The sequence below is a fragment of the Carcharhinus amblyrhynchos genome, chromosome 6 (genome assembly GCF_965287045.1).
Source record: "Carcharhinus amblyrhynchos chromosome 6, sCarAmb.v2.hapA, whole genome shotgun sequence".
Lineage (NCBI taxonomy): Eukaryota > Metazoa > Chordata > Chondrichthyes > Carcharhiniformes > Carcharhinidae > Carcharhinus > Carcharhinus amblyrhynchos.
The window spans coordinates 105905699-105923473 of record NC_137329.1 but is presented as its reverse complement, the minus strand read 5'-3'; the positions used below and the strand labels follow the sequence as shown (position 1 = coordinate 105923473).

Here is a 17775-nt window from a genome sequence, read left to right as displayed (position 1 = left end):
TGAGTATGGAGGATAGAAATTTTTCTCAGAACTAATCCACTAGTTAGAATTAGTTTGGATACAAGGATCACCTTGTTTTGTAATGACCTAAATATGACTCCCCGCTAAAACACGCTGAAAAATTTTAATGAGAAATGTTGTGAAGGAATTCTCATTTACATCAGAATGGCCACAATAAAGTAGTGAAAACATGAGTAGTAGAATGAGGCACTGTAATAATTCTTCATGCAGAGTTATCTTGGAATTTACTTCTTGTGGAAACAATAGGTGATTTATTATTGTCACACGTTCTGGGATATAGTGAACAGTATTGTTTATTGCATGCTATACATGCAAAACATACTATTCATAAAGTACATTGGGGAGAAGAATAGGGTGCAGAATATAGTGTTACAGGTAGGGTGAAGAGAAATACCAGCTTAATATATTATAGGATCATTCAAAGGTCTGATGACAGTAGGGAAGAAACTGTTCTTGAATCTGTTGGTACGTATTTTCAGACTTTTGTATTTTTTTCCCCGATGGAACAAGGTGGAAGAGAGAATGTCCAGGCTGTGTGGTGTCCTAGTTTTTGCTGGCTTCTTTCGCGAGGCATTGGGAAGTGTAGACAGAGTCAATGGATGGGAGGCTGGTTTGTGTGATGGACTGGGCTGTGCTTGCAACCCTTTCCTTACCGTCTTGGTCAGAGCAGGAGCCGTGGCAAGCTGTGATATAGAACATAGGACATAGAACACTGCAGCACAAACAGGCCCTTCGGCCCACGAGTTGCGCCGATCACATCAACACCCACCAATCTATAGACCTATCTATAACCCCCAATCCCATAAAACCCCATATACTCATCCAGAAGTCTTTTAAAAGACCCCATCGAGTTCGCCTCCACCACCACTGACGGCAGCCGATTCCATTCACTCACCACCCTCTGAGTGAAAAACTTACCCCTAACATCACTTCTGTACTTTCCTCCCTGCACCTTAAATCTGTGTCCCCTCGTAGCGACCATTTCAACCCATGCTTTCTATGGTGCTTCTATAAAAAATGGTAAGAGTTGAGGCTGAGATAGTGAGCTTTTTATACTGCAACAGATCTAAAGTGAGAAAATAAGTATATATTGCCTCCCAGTAATTTCTTTTACAAGAGAATCATCAAACTCATAGAGTTAGGGAGGGACAAAGTTGTTGTATTTGTCTACATAAATGAAAAGCCGATTATTAAAGTAGTTGGTTATATGTTCAAAATATTTAAAGTTTATTACTTTACATTATAAATAGCGTGAACAGCTTCAATTTTTAACATATATATTCACAGAGCCATGTCACATTGCAGAGAAGATCATCAATAAGATCACAGGAGATATTGAGCTTAACAGGTAAAATAAGTACAGAATAGCAGATGGATGAAAATGGTTTTACAATCAGTGTTCACACAAATGCAGAGGTTATTCCTCTATGGAGAATTGAGCTCCTGTAATTTATAATTTTCTTGCATTGTTTGTGGAAAAAGTGTGAGGGATTGTCAGAGAAAGGACATTTGAAATATTAATGGAAGAGTGGTGGGGAGGGGGAGCGGTGAGATTTGCACTGTATAACAAGATAAAAAGAACAGACTTACGACTTCATTACACATTCTGAAATTTTCACCTGACAAGAATTGTCACAATTGCACAGTCACCCTTGTGCAAAAGAACTGTAGGTGGAATAACTTACATAAACTCTTTTTAAAAAAGAAAATACACTGTATGAAGATGCCATTTTCAGAAAATATGGAGTTAAATATATAGAATTTTTAAATATTTTGTGATGGTTTAAATATTGTTTTAAGCTTCCATGCTTGCCAGAAATTTGATGAGAGAGGTTTTTGACTGCAGTTTTCATTTTCTGATGAATGCCATCAAAATGGTAATCTTCTATTCCTGTCACTTTTCCTGAGGGAATTCTCTCAGTTCTGCTGCACTACCACTCACTCTGATGCCATTTTCAGAATTTCTTTTATTATTAAATAAGCACTCAAGATATTATTTTTGACTGATTTAATCTGAAACAGTCACAATAAGAGGTGAGTTAGTCATTGCACAGAACCACTTTCCAATAGTGAATTCATTTATACAATAATCAAATGAACCCTAAGATACACAGAAATAGATCTTGAATCTGTCATAGTATAAACTGATAGTAAGTTGGCAGCCCTTTATCCATCTCTTCTGATTTTTGTTTAAGTTAGGAGACCCACTTCTGTCACTAAGCTTCCTTGTCCCTTTGAGATTCTGACAGGGTCGACTCTCTCATCCTCCTACTACACCTCCTCCCCATTGGACGATGCAATAGGACGATCCTTACTTCATTTCACCATTACCTATCAAATAATGGAGCATTTCTAGTTTCTCTTCCTGCCCCTGCAGTTACCACTGGATTCCCACAAGGAAATATCCTTTGAATCCATCCTCAACATCAACTTTTATTCATATCATGCCTTTAAGATAACTTTCAGGAATATGATAAGTGAAAAATCACCAAAACATACAAGGAGATAGAACTATACACTACAATATGGAAGGAGGCCATTTGGATTAGTAAGTCTGCACCAACTCTGGCAGAGCATCTTACACAGGCTGCATCCCTGTAACCCCATATACTTACCCCTCTAATCTCCCTAACCTACACATCTTGGGACGCGAAGAGACAATTTAGCATGGCCAATCCACCTTACCTGTACATCTTTGGATTGTGGGAGGAAACCAGAGCACCTAAAGGAAATCCTTGCAGATGCAGGGACAATGTGCAAACTGTACACAGATAGTCATCCAAAACTGGAATTGAACCCGAGTCTCTGGTGGTGCCAGGCAGCTGTACTAGCCACTGTGCCTCTGTACTGCTCCCCGGACAAGTTCAAAGACTAGGGAGCAATTATCCAGCCCCATTCATTGAGGTGCAAATCCCATGAAGGCAGAGACTCTCACAAGAATGGCCATAATGTGATTATGCCAAGGAGAACTCATTCTTACCATTCCCAGTGAGTGACGTAATCTCTTAAACACAGCAAGGGCGTGAACCAGATTATCATACTTGAATATACAGGATCTATTTTAAGGCAGAATCACAAGGCTGCTGGAATTCACATACCCATAAGCACAACAAGAAGCCAGCAGGAATCACTACTGAACTCCGTAAACAGTCACCAGGCATGATGACCTCACCAGGGGCTGAAAGGCCAATGGAGCCCCCAGGTGGTCAGGCACATGGCTGGGGCATTGCCAACTTGGTGCCAGGGTGCCAGGTTGGTATTGTCAAAGGGTATGCCTGTAGGGGACAGGGGCTATTGGCAAGCCTATAGTGGGGGACGGAGGGGGGGGGATCACACACATGGGGGCTGGGTCTTTGATGACAACAATGAGAGGGTAGGGGCTTTTGATGCCAGCAATTAAGAGGGGCTTTTGATGCCAGCAATGAGGAGGGGGTGTGGTCCCAATGATGTAATTGCTGTTTCTCCTCTCCAAACAGTTTAAGGTTTAGTTAGCCTATTCTAACATACTTGCATATTATATCAGCTATTAGAGCACCTCCCTTGCCCCCTGCGCTTAATTCCTATCCTAGTTAATTTTCTGTTTTCAAAGTCATTGTGTTCACTTTTTTCACACACTTCATTACAAGTTCACTCTGTGAAGTGCTTACTATTCAGCCAAACTTTGGGCACGCTCAGTTTCCTCTGCTAAACACTCGGGACACCAAAGCCGCTATCTTTAGCCCCCAACAATCCTTAGTACTGATAAATCTGTTAATTGCCACCGGAGGGGGACTAGAAAACCCCTGGCCAGGGGCACACAGCTGGTATCATTTGGGGTTGTAAGTGACATACATTACATACAAACTGGTCATTAAATATAAAGTGAGACTTTAAAAAAGGTCAAGTGTATTCACACAGTGGCATGGTGGTTAGCAGTGCTGTCTCACAGGGCCAGGGACCCGGGTTTGATTCCGGCCTCAGGCCAGTGTCTGTGTGGAGCTTGCACATTCTCCCCATGTCTGCGTGGGTTTCCACCAGGTGCTCCGGTTTCTTCCCACAGCCCATAGATATGCAGGTTAGGTTGATTGGCCATGCTCAATTGCTCCTAGTGTCAGAGTAAATATATAGGGTTGTGTGGAATAGGGTGGGATTGTGGTTGATGGAGAATCGATGGGCCGAATGGTCTCCTTCTGCACCGTAGGGACTCTATGATTCTATGAAACAATATGCCAATATTTATAATCTTTTCAGTCCTTTCCTGAGAACAGGTTGCTTCAAGATATTTGGGGAGGAATTTTCAGTCCATTGGTAAGATGGTGAGAATTTTCTTGGAAGTAAGTTCAAGAGAAAGTATGTTTCAAGAAGGAATAATGAGAGTTGGCATTTCACTAATAAAAATATATATATATTTAGATGATATATTGGTCGCATCAAAGCAGCATCGCAGTGGTGTTATAGAGAAAAGGACATGCCTGCAAGCATCAGTTCCACATCTTCCAAAAATCAGCTGTACCATCCTTCAAAAGAATGTTGTAGAAGGAGATGAAGTACCTTTTTCTAGTATTGTTGACTTCTATATGGAAAGGAACAAAACTCTTAAATTGAATGGATTGCAATGGCAGAGGACCAACATCTCTGTGCCCAGCAGTGTCCCTTTGCGATTAAGGTAGGGAAATTTAATGGCTGCGTTTACTCAACTGAACATATATCTGAGGTTTGAATGTTTTATGTTGCTCTATAAACATACTGCAAAGGATTACTGTTCTTCTTTTTAAGGAGGAAACTTCAAAATGAAACCATTAAGGCTCATCTTGGTATATTAGGGGAGGTGATGGCCTGGTGCTATTATCACTCGACTATTAACACAGAAACTCAGCTAATGTTCTGGGGACCCAGGTTCAAATCCCAGCATGACAGATGGTGGAATTTGAGTTTAATAAAAACATATCTGGAATTAAGAATCTACTGATGAAATCATATTCAGAAAAACCCATCTGGTTCACTAATGTTTTTTAGGGAAGGAAATCTGCTGTCCTTTACCTGGTCTGGCTTACATGTGATTCCAGAGCCACAGCAATGTGACTGACTCTCAAAATGCCCCCTGAAATGGCCTAGCAAGCCATCCAGTTCAAGGGCACCTAGGGTTTGGGAATAAATGCTAGTCAGCCAGCGATGCCCATGCCCCACAAATGAATGAAAATTCCTTTGGTATCAGTATTTTATATTTTCTCAGTGATTAATTTGGAATAGTTGTGTGATGACAGCAACAATAATGCACACTGCCCTTAATGCTCAGCTACACACAACCATGAACTAAAATGCAGTCACTGAAAAAATTTATCATTTAAAAAATGTAGAATTGTTTAACATTGCCGTGAGTGCAGACTCTTCAACATCAGGTAGATAAACAGATGAATAAAAGTTGCTCACGGGTCTTGTAAATGAAAACTACTGACTGGAAAATGCTATTAAGCTGAAGGCATATTAAATCAGTTTGGGTGCAACAGGCAACAGTCTGATTCTGATCGGAACTGAGCAGATAAAATTAAATACATGAAATAATAAGAGATGCACATAGCTGGGTGGTGAATTGCCTTCATCTTTTTAAAAGCATTTATTTGCATGAAGTATGTATTTTAATAAAAATGCAAATTTATTTTTGAATTTGCTGCAGGGTTCATAACAAACATTGAGGTACTTAAAATTTAAACTTAATGTACTTCATCTGCACATTAGTTCCTAGAGTACAAAGAACAAAGAAAATAACAGTGCAGGCACAAGCCCTTCAGCCCTCCAAGACTGCACCGACCATGTTTTAGTTAAGTTGGGTAGCATAGTTGGTGCAGGCTTGGAGGGCCCAAGGGCCTGTTCCTGCTCTGTTATTTTCTTTGCTCTTTGTATTCTTAAAAACTATTGTTCAGATGAAGTACATTAAGTTTAATTATTAGTGTTACAAGTAGGCTTACATTTACACTGCAATGAAGTTACTGTGAAAATGCCCTACTTGCCACACTCCAGCGACTGTTTGGGAACACTGAGGAAGAATTTAGCATGGCCAATGCAACTAACCAGCATGTCTTTTGGAGTGTGGAAGGAAACCGGAGCACCCGGAGGAAACCCACACAGGCACAGGGAGAACGTGCAAACTGCGCACAGACAGTGACCCAAGCCGGGAATCGATCCCAGGTCCCTGACGCTGCGAGACAGCAGTGCTAATCACTGTGCCACCACATTAAGTGATGCATTATTTAAATTATTTCTCATGATTGGTTTCAGATGTAGCAGGAATTTTCAAAAATGAAGTGTGTAATCAGTTTATTTGTTACACTGTGCTCATTCTAGGGGCTACGGAAGTAGGAATTGTGGGAATGTGGAAAATAAAAGAAAAGATTGTGGTTTGGAAACCAGCACAATCAGGTTTGTACTTTTCACGACCTGACACTTCTATATTAGGGCTCAACTTATTAATGTATCTATTAGAGTGTTAGAGGTTTACAGCATGGACGTAGGCTCTTCGGCCCAACTTGTCCATGCTGCCGTTCTTTTTTAACCACTAAGTCTCAATGGTCCGCAACAGAATCATAGAGGTTTATTCATATGGCAATGGAAGGAAATATTAATAGTTTCACTTTTAGAATACTGGAAAAAAAACACAATTGAGTGGAAGTCATTGTTTGTTTATGTATTTCACAGGAAGATTCAGCAAAATTCAGCAGAAGAGTCACCAAATAAAAATCCAAACTGTGCTGGTTTAGCAGATAACGGTGAACAATACCACGAAGCATTTTCAATCAAGTACCAAAGAGTAATGTCCTTTCAATGGAAAATGTTGCTATAAATGAGCGCTATACTTTCTGCTCCTTTTGATTATTATACCAATATGAATGCTTTTGCTAATTAATTTTTTAAAAGTTATGGTGAAGGCTTTTTTTCATGTCAATGGATAATATTTCCAATGTATAGACAAGAGAGCAAATTTTCCCATTCTGCCCGCCACGGGCAGAATGGTAGTGGGTGAGGAGTGGATGTGGAAAGGTCCGTTGACCTCGGATGGGAATTTTTGGCGTCAGGGCGAACATGGCCATAAAATCCCACTCCTGTGAATTGAAACCTGTGTCTAATGCTTGCTGTTGTGTCAGATAATCACATCCGAGGCTAACAACTAATCTCAGTAAATTGACCTGTGGGATGTCAGGACATTTTCTGACCATTTGGAGGATGGGTCAGAGCACTTGACCATTTGGCACAGACTGACTGTTAAATAAATCTACTCAGTTAATACATAATTGATAATATTATTTATTACAACCTATACTACAATAGTTAATTTACAATATATGCAACTGGAGTGATAGTTTGAAGTATTGTTGTTTGCCCCTGCGTTTCTTGTCAAGCTCTTTTATAAAAAGTTTGAATTTAGTTTGGTATGCCAGGGAAGTGGGATGGTAGCAAGATTAAAATAGGAGTCTTGCACTTTGCTGCATTCCTGCTACAATCGTATCCACTATCAATTGCCAGTGGACAAGGATGGCGTAGATGCCTGCCTGCATCAGGTAGAAGTATCAGTAAATGATACAAATGTGGGCCTTATAATGTAAATGGCCCACATTCTCATTTCTCTGCCAACCCTGCAGACAGGATTTGGGTTACCAGGGATCAGCGAGAGGAACAAACCTCTTAGTCAGAACCTCAATTCCATGAGAGTGAACCTAATATCTTTTAGTGTCTCTGTGATGATGGCTTGCACACTTCAGAATCTAGTTGACATTGTTCGCTGCTGACTGCCTCCCAGCACCTGTAGCCTTTCCTTCACTGCTTCTGCGTAAGGTTGGCTGTGGCTGGAATCTCTTTTGTAAAGGAAGGTCTTCAGCAGCGGTGACTTTGTCCAGGAGCAATGAATAGTAAATTCAACAAAGCAAAGACAAGAAACCACCATTAATTCGACTCTTTCCCAATATTAGCAAAGCGATGGTTAACATGTTCACACAAATTGTTCATTCCTCTGTTAAAACAGAATAATATATCAAGGCATGAATTGAATTGAATTGATTTATTAGTGTCACATGTAAGGGGACAGTGAAAAGTATTGTTTCCTGTGCACTATGCAGACAAAACATTAGAGCACATAGGTGAGAAGGAAAGGAGAGGGTGCAAAATATAGTGTTAGAATCATAGGTAGGTTGAGGAGAGAGATCAACTTAATGTGTGATAGGACCATTCAAAAGTCTGATGGCAGCAGGGAAGAAGCTGGTCTTGAGTTGGTTGGTAGGATAGGATGAGCAATCAACAGCCTTATGTTTCCATATATTTTTAAGATTGACAGTCTGTTGTGAATGGGCTGTTACCATGATGATGAGGTATGCTCTAAGGTGGTTTGAGAATAGGACAAATAATTTGTTGGAGCTTGAAAATAATGCCAAATCTCAAGACGTTCTGGCCTTAACATTTGATTTAGTGACTTTCTATCCAACAGCTGCAATTTTATGCACAGCTACAACAATGGATAAAAATCCAAATTTCTGAGTGGTATCTCCACATCATTTATCCTCATTACATTCTCCAGTCAGTGGAAACAACTTCTATCATGTCACGCAGTGTAATAAATCTTCGGAGGCAAAAGCCCTTCACCAAAATCCCTTTATTTACAAACTCTAACAGCTGTACCGAGTGCTAGCAGTCAGCAGTCTACCTGTAGGGATGTCAGAGGAACTGATGTTCCCCGGTTAAGTACAAGGCAAAGACTCCCTGATCAACCCATCAATTGGATCCTTAATCAGGGAGTTCATACTCTAATAAGCCACCCCCAGTGGCCTGATTGAAGTCATTAAACGTGGAATATTGAATGGTTCAATGAACTCCCCTCATTCTCAGATGCAACTGTTCTGGGATATTGCCATATTTTTTAGTGGGCCAATTCACTTGTTTACTTGATGATTATATAGTGAACCCCTTCTATTGCAGAATTACGATGTGTCACCGATTCTATATTTCGTTCCTTTATTTTTTCCTCTAAACCAGGTCAGACCAAAGCAGGGAGGCAAGTTGCAGGTGGAAGACGGCTATACCGTGGATGATGATGACATGAAAAGTATGAAGAGTGTGAATAGCTCCTCAGACTCTGTCGCCAGTACAAGATGGCCAAAGGGCTTTGTGAGAAGACTTGGTGGGAATCAGCACCGATCTCCAGCAACTTGTTTATCAGAAACAGGAAATACCAGGTGACTTGAAGGTCCTGTTAGAATGCATTTCCATTTTAATGACTCGCAGGAGCAGGTTTGAGAAAGAAACTCATGCTGGCTTTGGGACGAAGGGTAGCATCCCTACCCCTGGACCAGAAGCTCTGGGTTCGAGTCCAGCAGAAGGAACACTGTGTGCTGAGCTCATTTTAGCTCCAGTTCAAATATGATTTGTTTTAAAATATTGTTGTGTATCTCCTGTCCCGATAATACCCTTTTGTAGCTCTTCTTCCAGCAACTGTCTGAGACTTTCAATTGGAGACGTACAGATTAGCTCAGAAAGAGGAATTTGTAAATTCAAGGCTCAAGTTGTGTAATGTCAACTAACAACTTCGTAAAATGACTAGTTTCCAACTGTGGGTGCTTCATGAGAGCACAGTAATTTCCAGGCATATACCTGATCCACAGATGAGAACCGAATAAAGCTAAGTACTTTAAACATAATTGCAAAGTAAATCCATTGGGAAATGAAATTAAAAATTGTAAAATGTTAGTTTAATTTGGATTTCTTTCAGTTTCTCGTCTTTGTTAATTTACATTTTCTGTCTTGGAGACTGCTTACCATTCTATGAATCATTCCTTCCTGTCTCCAATGTTATTTCTCTTGCTTCCCCTCTCCAGCACATATTTTAAAACCAAGATGAAAAGTTAAGACTTATAGAATCATAAAATCCCTACAGAGCAGAAAGAGGTCATTTGGCCCATTGAGCCTTCACTGACAACAATCCCACGTAGGCAATACCCCCGTAACCCACAGATTTACCCTACTAATCCCCCTGACACTAAGGAGCAATTTATCATGGCCAGTCTAACCCACATATCTTTGGACTGTGGAAGGGAATCGGAGCACCCAGAGGAAACCCGATGCAGACATGGGGAGAATGTGCAAATGCCACACAGACGGGCACCTGAGGCTGGAATTGAACACAGGTCTCAGGTGCTGTGAGGCACAGTGCTAACCACTGTGCCACCATGCTGCCATCATTTGGAAGATTTTGCCTTATTACCAGAATTTATCATTCAATAGAAGCAATTCAATTTGTTAATCAGGCTTGTTTAATTCCTTTTTCCTGGTTCAGCAATCTTCGCACCACCTGACTGCAGCTGCTCCATGATGTAGCACAGCTATACAGCAATATGTTTTAACGTGCTGCTAAAAGAAATGCTGCATTATCTTTGTGGACATAATTAGCCATTTATGTTAGCAATCATGCACTTCCATGGGCCAAATGATTTTTAGGGACGGGGTATTGTAATGCGGTGATTATGTGACTTGATTATAATCAAGATACTTAAGTTTATAATTCCAAACCTCATTTAAGACTTGTTTGAGAATTTCAATTCAGTTTTTGAAGATCAGTTGTATGACTATGAAGCTGAACCCCAAAGATGTTGGATTGTCATAAAAGCCAACTGGGTCACTTGTGTTACTTAGGCAAGGAAGCCTATCTGGTCTAAATCTGACTGCAATCTGCATGTGGTTAATGTTTAATTAGGCTACACAGATCAGCAAACTGCTGTCAGTGACCCACCACCATCTACCTACTTTCTCAAGGTAACTTGGGGTGACAAAAATGTGCCAGCCTTGCCACTGTTGCTCATATCCCAAGAATAAAAGCATAGCCGAAACATAAACTGATCAGCCATCATCTTACTGAATGGTGGAGCGGGCTCGAGGGACTGAATGGCCCACTTCTGCTCCTATTTTGTATATTTGTATGGTCCCTACTTTTCTCTCATGTAGATGACAGACTATTCTGCTTGTTAGGAATAAGGACAATGTGAACAACTTAAAAATAGAACAAAGAGCAGTACAGCACAGAAATAGACCCTTCGGCCAACCAAGCCTGCACCGACACATGATGCCTTTCTGAGCTAAAGACCTTTTGCCTCTACGTGTCCCTCTATTGCCTGCCTATTCATGTATCTGTCAAGTTGCCTCTTTAAATGTTGCTATTGTATCTACTTCTACCACCTCCTCTGGCAGTGCATTCCAGGCACTTTTAACCCTACATGTTTAAAAAAAATTCCCCCTTTTAACCTTAAACTTCTGTCCCTTATCATTGACATTTTCACCCTGTGATCAGTCACATTAGTCATCAATTTCAGAATGAAAAATAGCTCTGTGTATTATTCCTGGTTCCAAAACTGATTGGAGATCTATTATAAAATGGGCGAGTTCAGTTTCTAAACTACTGTAGTGTTTTGGCCCAGGTTGTGCTGTTCAGGCCTCAGTGTAAAAGGTGCTAGCTGCCCCAAGTACTCCATTGCTCCTTCCGTAAGAAAATTGAAGTCTTTCTCAAGTAAAAGATGTGATCAGCCAGTGACGGACAGCAGCTGCAGGTATCTCCCTAATCTTTTGCTTGAACTTGTTTTTTATGAAAATGTAGAAGACTGTGGTAATTTAATTGTTGTTCAAATCATTAGTTCCTAGAACCCCTACAGTGCAGGAGGCCATTCAGTCCATAGAGTCTGCACTAACTCACCAAAAGAGCTCTCCCTTACACCAACTCCCCTATCCCCGTAACCCTGCACATGGCCAATCCACCGACCCTGCACATTTTTGGACTGTTGGAGGAAGCCGACACAAACCGGGAGAGAATGTGCAAACTCTTACAGACAGTGACCCAAGGCCAGAATCGAACCCAGGTCCCTGGTGCTGTGAGGCAGCAGTGTTAACTGCTGCACCACTGTGCTGTTGCTCATTCTTTAAAGAGTAATTTAGTTTCCTTTGTTTTGTCAGACTGATCTGAAAAACTACTTTTGAACATATATTGATACAATGTTTTCCTTTCTCAGTACACTGTTTTCCAGTGATTATTACTGTTTGGCTGTCGCAAGTAAAGAGGTATTTGCACAAACCTCATCCATCATGCTCGCTTCAGTTTTACAGCTATTTTAAGAGTGTCATATAAATTCTGATTTTAAACACTCTTGTTTAATTAACCCTTACATGCTCCCCTACACAACTTATACAGTCCTTTATTCTGAAGGGTAGAGAGTCAGCAAGCGTCGCCATGGATACTAGCAACACTTAGAAATACTTGAATAGTATTAAAAGGGGGGCATCACTCCTTCCTTCTAAACGTGATCCATCTTATGAGGAAATCTGAGATTTTAATACTATAACCTTAGGGTGAAATCAGTTCAGGCATTGTAACTATTAGTTTGTCCTTGACATTCTGTATCCATGTAATCTATTACTGCGAATCATGGTGTATAACCTGTGGTTAGAATCTTTCACTGTCCTGCTACATCCATGTTAAAAGTCTGACAACACCAGGTTTTAGTCCAACCTACTTATTTGATAATATACTCACAAGCTTTCGAGGGACACCCTCTTCGTCAGGTGAATGGAGAGTTCTGGCCTCAGACAGAGCATATAAAACACAGACAGTTTAGAGATTACTGATTAGAATGCGAATCTTTACACCTAACCTGCTGTTCAAGATTCGCATTCTAATCAGTAATCTCTAAACTGTCTGTGCTTTATATGCTCTGTCTGAGGCCAGAACTCTCCATTCACCTGACGAAGAGGGTGTCCCTCGAAAGCTTGTGAGTATATTATCAAATAAATAGGTTGGACTAAAACCTGGTGTTGTCAGACTTTTTACTGTGTTTACGCCAGTCCAACGCCGGCATACCCACATCATGACATCCATGTTTCACAGAATTGGCAGGTGTTTTGGGAAAAAGGTTTCTAATTTATTCTTTGACAGGATGTTACTGTTGCTAGCTAGGCAATTTTTTTAGTTGGCATTCATTGCCCATTGGCCTTGAGACTAGGATGGCGAGCCCCCTTCTTGGTCCACTGCAGCCCATGCGTGGGGAGTTTGACCCAGCGTTAGTGAAGGAATGGTGGAGGCGAATGTTCCAGAGCGGGTGTTCGATGTGTTTGCTACCCCTTGCCCTTCTAGGTCGTGGAGTTCGTGGGTTTGGAAGTTAATCCTCTGAAGAACCAGATGTGGAACATGGAAAAATAGAGGGACAGAGAAAAGTCAAGGACACATAGAAAATAAGAAAGAGAAAAACTAACCTTCTTTACAATTCCAATAATTGTTTTGCATCTTCACAATATCCTAGAATAGTGCAGCATAGAACCAGGACCCAATGAGACACCAGCGACTATGGTGATGAAAGTAAGGTTGGAATTTGCAGAGGCACTTTCAATCCTCCTTAGATGCAGGAGTGGTGCCAGAGGGCTGTCAATTGTATAATTGCATCCTTGTTCAAAAAAGGGGATTAAAGATAATCCCAGCAAATACAAACCAATCATTTTAACCTCGATGACAGGAAAGCTTTTCAGAAGCGATAACCTGAGGTAAAATTAGCAGTCACTTGGACAATTATGGATTATTCATGAAAGCTAGTACAGACTTGCTAAAGGCAACAAACAAAGCAAAATACTAAGGATGCCAGAGATTTGGAGTAAGAACAGAAACTTAGCAGGTCAGACAGCACCTGTGGAATGGGAAATAGAGCTGAGGTTTCAGATCAATGATCTTACACTTTCATTTTGCAAGGCTATGGGGAAAAGGCGAGGGAGTGGAAGTAGCTGAGTTGCTTTTGCAGGTGGCTGGCACCAACACAATGGGCTAAAAAGCCTCCTTCTGTATTGTAACTTTTTGTTCCCCCAAAGTACACTATATTCATAAGATATATAGGAAAGAACTACTTAACAGTTCAACATTGATGTTACATAAAGTGTAAAGCAGATTGTCTCAATACAGCATGTTGCACTCTGCAGTGCCTTATTCCACTTAGAATTACAGGTTATATTTATGATATTCATTTCATGTCAAACATACAGCCTGAGGGAGGTTTTATATGCTTTCCCTCTGTGGTATGGTGGGAGGACCTTTGCAGTAACTATGCATCTCTCAGCACACAGTCCTGGATCTTGGAATGTACAGTAAGAAGTCTCACAACATCAGGTTAAAGTCTAATAGCTTTATTTGGCAGCAAAAGCCACTAGCTTTCAGAGCGCTTGCTGCTCCTTCGTCAGGTGAGTGGGAGTTCTGTTCACAAATGGGGCATATAAAGACACAAACTCAAGTTACTGAACAATGGTTGGAATGCTAGTCTTTACAGGTAATCACGTCTCAAAGGTACAGACAATGTGAGTGGAGAGAACGTTAAGCACAGGTTAAAGAGGTGTGTATTGTCTCCAGACAAGACAGTTAGTGAGATTTTGCAAGCCCAGGCAAGTCGTGGGGGTTACACATAGTGCGACATGAACCCAAGATCCCGGTTGAGGCCGTCCTCATGTGTGTGGAACTTGGCTATCAGTGGCTGCTCAGCAATTCTGTGCTGTTGTGTGTCATAAAGGCTGCCTTGGAGAACGCTTATCCGAAGATCAGAGGCTGCATGCCCATGACCGCTGAAGTGTTCTCCAACAGGAAGAGAACACATTCACCAGGCAAGATTTTTCCAACCATTATTTTGTAAATTGAGTTTGTGTCTTTATATACCCTGTTTGTGAACAGAACTCCCACTCACCTGACGAAGGAACAGCGCTCTGAAAGCTAGTGGCTTTTGCTACCAAATAAACCTGTTGGACTTTAACCTGGTGTTGTGAGACTTCTCACTGTGTTTTACCCCAGTCTAGTGCCATCTTCACAGCTTGGAATGGAACCGTTCAATGAATATATACACGCAAGGACTAGGATTCATGCTTCTAAAGTTGGGACTGTTTGCTGTCCATCTGCCCAACACTCACCCAAGTTAAAATCATGGCTCTTATTTCACTCCAGAGGAAAGAAAAATATCCTAGCTATTTGGTCATAAATTATGAAAGTGAAATTGGACTGGAAGAGATTGACGATCAAAGTAGGATTTGAGAGAAGCATATAAATTATTACTCAAAGGGCAAGAAACCTTCAAAGCATCTCTAGTAGACCATGGATATAGGAGCAGAAACAGGCCATTCAGCCCATTGAGGCTACTGCACTGCCATTCAATGAGGCCATGACTGAGCTAATATGATATCCCTCAATTCCAATTCCCCGCCATATCCTTATTTCCCTTGATTCCTTTACTGATTAAAAATCTGTTTATCTCAGTGTTGTACATATCTAACGACCCAGCCTCTACAACCCTCTATGGTAAAATATCACTCCCCTCAGAGAGAAGAAATTCCTCCTCATCTCTGTCTTAAATGGGTACCCCTTACTCTGAGATTGTGCCCTGTAGTTTTAGAGTCTCCCACCAAGGGAAACAACCTTTCAGCATCTACTCTGTCAAGCCCACTGAAAGTACTTTACGTCTTTATAACGTCACTTCGCCTACATAATTAGTAATTCACAAAAGCTATTTTTAAAAAATTCTTTATTATTTCTTATTGCAACTTGTTCTAAAATTTTGAAGGACTGAACTGGAACAAATTTGTAACCTGCCCCATCGAAACAGAATGAGCCTGAATATGGAGATTGAACACAGAACTGTAAATCAGGTTACAAACTGTGCAGAGGTTACTGGCTCTGACAAGTTGTGCTTTGACCATAGTGATGTTCAAAATGTGGGAAATGCCAGTGGTGAGAAACGAACTGACCCCAACTCTGTCCCGCTAGCAGTAACTAAAATTCCTTTCCAAAGTCCAGTTGTACAAGACATTTCTTCTCTAACTCTAAACCATGAGAAGCTGGAAGGAAAAATGAACAAAAGAACAAAGCAATTGGGCGGCAAAATGCAACGGACTAAATCTAACTCCTCGGCATCAACAAGTTTAAGCAAATCCTCCCTGAAGTCTTGCACTGGCAAGATCTCTGAAAGAACAGTCTGTCGTAGCATATGCACTGATAAAGAATCCAAAGTTAGTTCTACTGTGAGCGAGGATGAAAGAGAAGAAGAGTATGTTTTTGACTTGAATCAGACATTGGGCGAGAAGGGAAACAGCTTGGTTGGGAATACAGGAATGGATCTTTCAGTGGGGAAGTGTGGGGTGAGATATCACCATCAGAAGCAGCCTATGAAATCATCCCTGAAGAAATCCTTTGACTGGTACAGTCATTCTCAAATGGCGATTGACGAAGATCCTAAGTTGAGAGAGAAATGGAAGGATGACTGTGGAAAAGTGACTTTGGACAGAAACTTGAAAGATGGCTTTAAAAAGAAGCATTTTGTACCCCTCTATCCATCATCATTAAAACAGGATGTGCAGGATTATATATGTTCTATTCCTGAGGAATCGACAGAGTTTTGCAGTGATTGCCATCATGGTCAGCCTTCCCCTCTTCATCGAAGCTTGCACAATCTGGGATTGCTCAGTGCAGTGCAACAGAGATTGAAGCAACTACATTACAATGAAACAACAGAACAAAACTGCAGTATGAATAATAAAATGGCTGTGGATACAAATGCGTCTTCTAATCAGTTTTACTGTTGGGAGAACCACACTTTTCAAGCTCAGGATGAACACGTCTGTTTACAACTCGCGCAGACAGTGGACTTAATGCTGCATCAAACTTCCTCACCAGAACGTAGCATTGAATTGTCCAGCTCTCATGGAGGTAAAGTTCCTAAAATAACAATGACCTGTCCCACCCCCATTCCATGGAGAACGTCTTTATAATGCGATGCTTTTAAGAAGGTTGTTGACGATTTTCTTTTGCCTCGTAGGAAAGAAATCTGGCGGGTAACCGTACAGCTATGTTTACATTGGGCTGAGACTGGTGCTTACAGATTGTGGGGAGTGGTGGGGGGGTTGTGAGTGGGGAGAGAGGCAAACCATCATATTGAAGCCAGAGGAACATAGAAAGTAGAAACAGGAATAGGCCATTCAGCCCTTCAAGCCTGTTCCACCATTCATTTTGATCATGATTGATAAGTTCAATATCTTGACCCCACCTCCCTATATCCCTTGATCCCTTTAGCAGCAAGAGCTAAATCTAATTTCTTCTTGAAATCTCAACACTTTGGCTTCAGTTGCTTTCTGTGGTAATGAATTCCACACATTCACCATCTTCCAAGTGAAGAAATTTCTCCTGACCTCAGTCCTAAAAGATTTAGCCCTTATCCTCCAGCCATGATCCCTACCTATCAACTTTAACAAAGGGTCATCTGGACTCAAAACATCAGCTCTTTTCACTCCTGTTGAGAGAAAATCTCCAGATCTGCTGAGATTTTGCAGCATTTTTGCATTTTCTCTTATGGTTTTAGATTCCAGTATCCTCAGTAGTTCTGGACATGCACCCATGCGTGCACGCGTGCACACACACACACACACACACACGCGCTTGTACACTCACACGCTTGTACACTCACACATTGGAAACATTTTTTTCTGAATCTACCCTGTCTAATCCTGTTAGAAATGTTAACTTCTGATCCTCATTTCCACATTCAGGCTCTGACTTCCTACAGCAATCACTGTCTAGCCAGTGTGTAGGATTTTGGGCAGTTGGAGGATCTGCGTGTTTAGTGCTTTGATGAACCTTCTAGTACTGTACCTACATGTGCAGGCATGATTCACAGGATGAGACTTTGGAACATAATCAATGACAGATTTTATTCATTGGCTTGGTAGTTTATTAATCCCTTT

General features: G+C 41.1%; 1 protein-coding gene and 1 long non-coding RNA gene across 2 annotated transcripts; both read left to right on the top strand.

Annotated features, from left to right (window-relative positions):
• Nucleotides 1-1017: 1017 nt before the first annotated feature.
• On the top strand, nt 1018-6807 carry LOC145344535 (uncharacterized). The gene is made up of 4 exons (XR_013886881.1): nt 1018-1369; nt 4414-4666; nt 6343-6417; nt 6694-6807. It is a non-coding gene; the product is annotated as an uncharacterized LOC145344535 (long non-coding RNA).
• Nucleotides 6808-8333: 1526 nt separating this feature from the next.
• LOC145344370 (uncharacterized) lies at nt 8334-17371 on the top strand. Its single transcript, XM_080191497.1, has 4 exons — nt 8334-8357; nt 8962-9218; nt 11451-11579; nt 15603-17371. Exons 1-4 carry the CDS (start codon nt 8334-8336, stop codon nt 16804-16806), a joined length of 1614 nt encoding a protein of 537 aa, XP_080047623.1. The 3' UTR covers nt 16807-17371.
• The last annotated feature ends 404 nt before the right edge of the window (nt 17372-17775 follow it).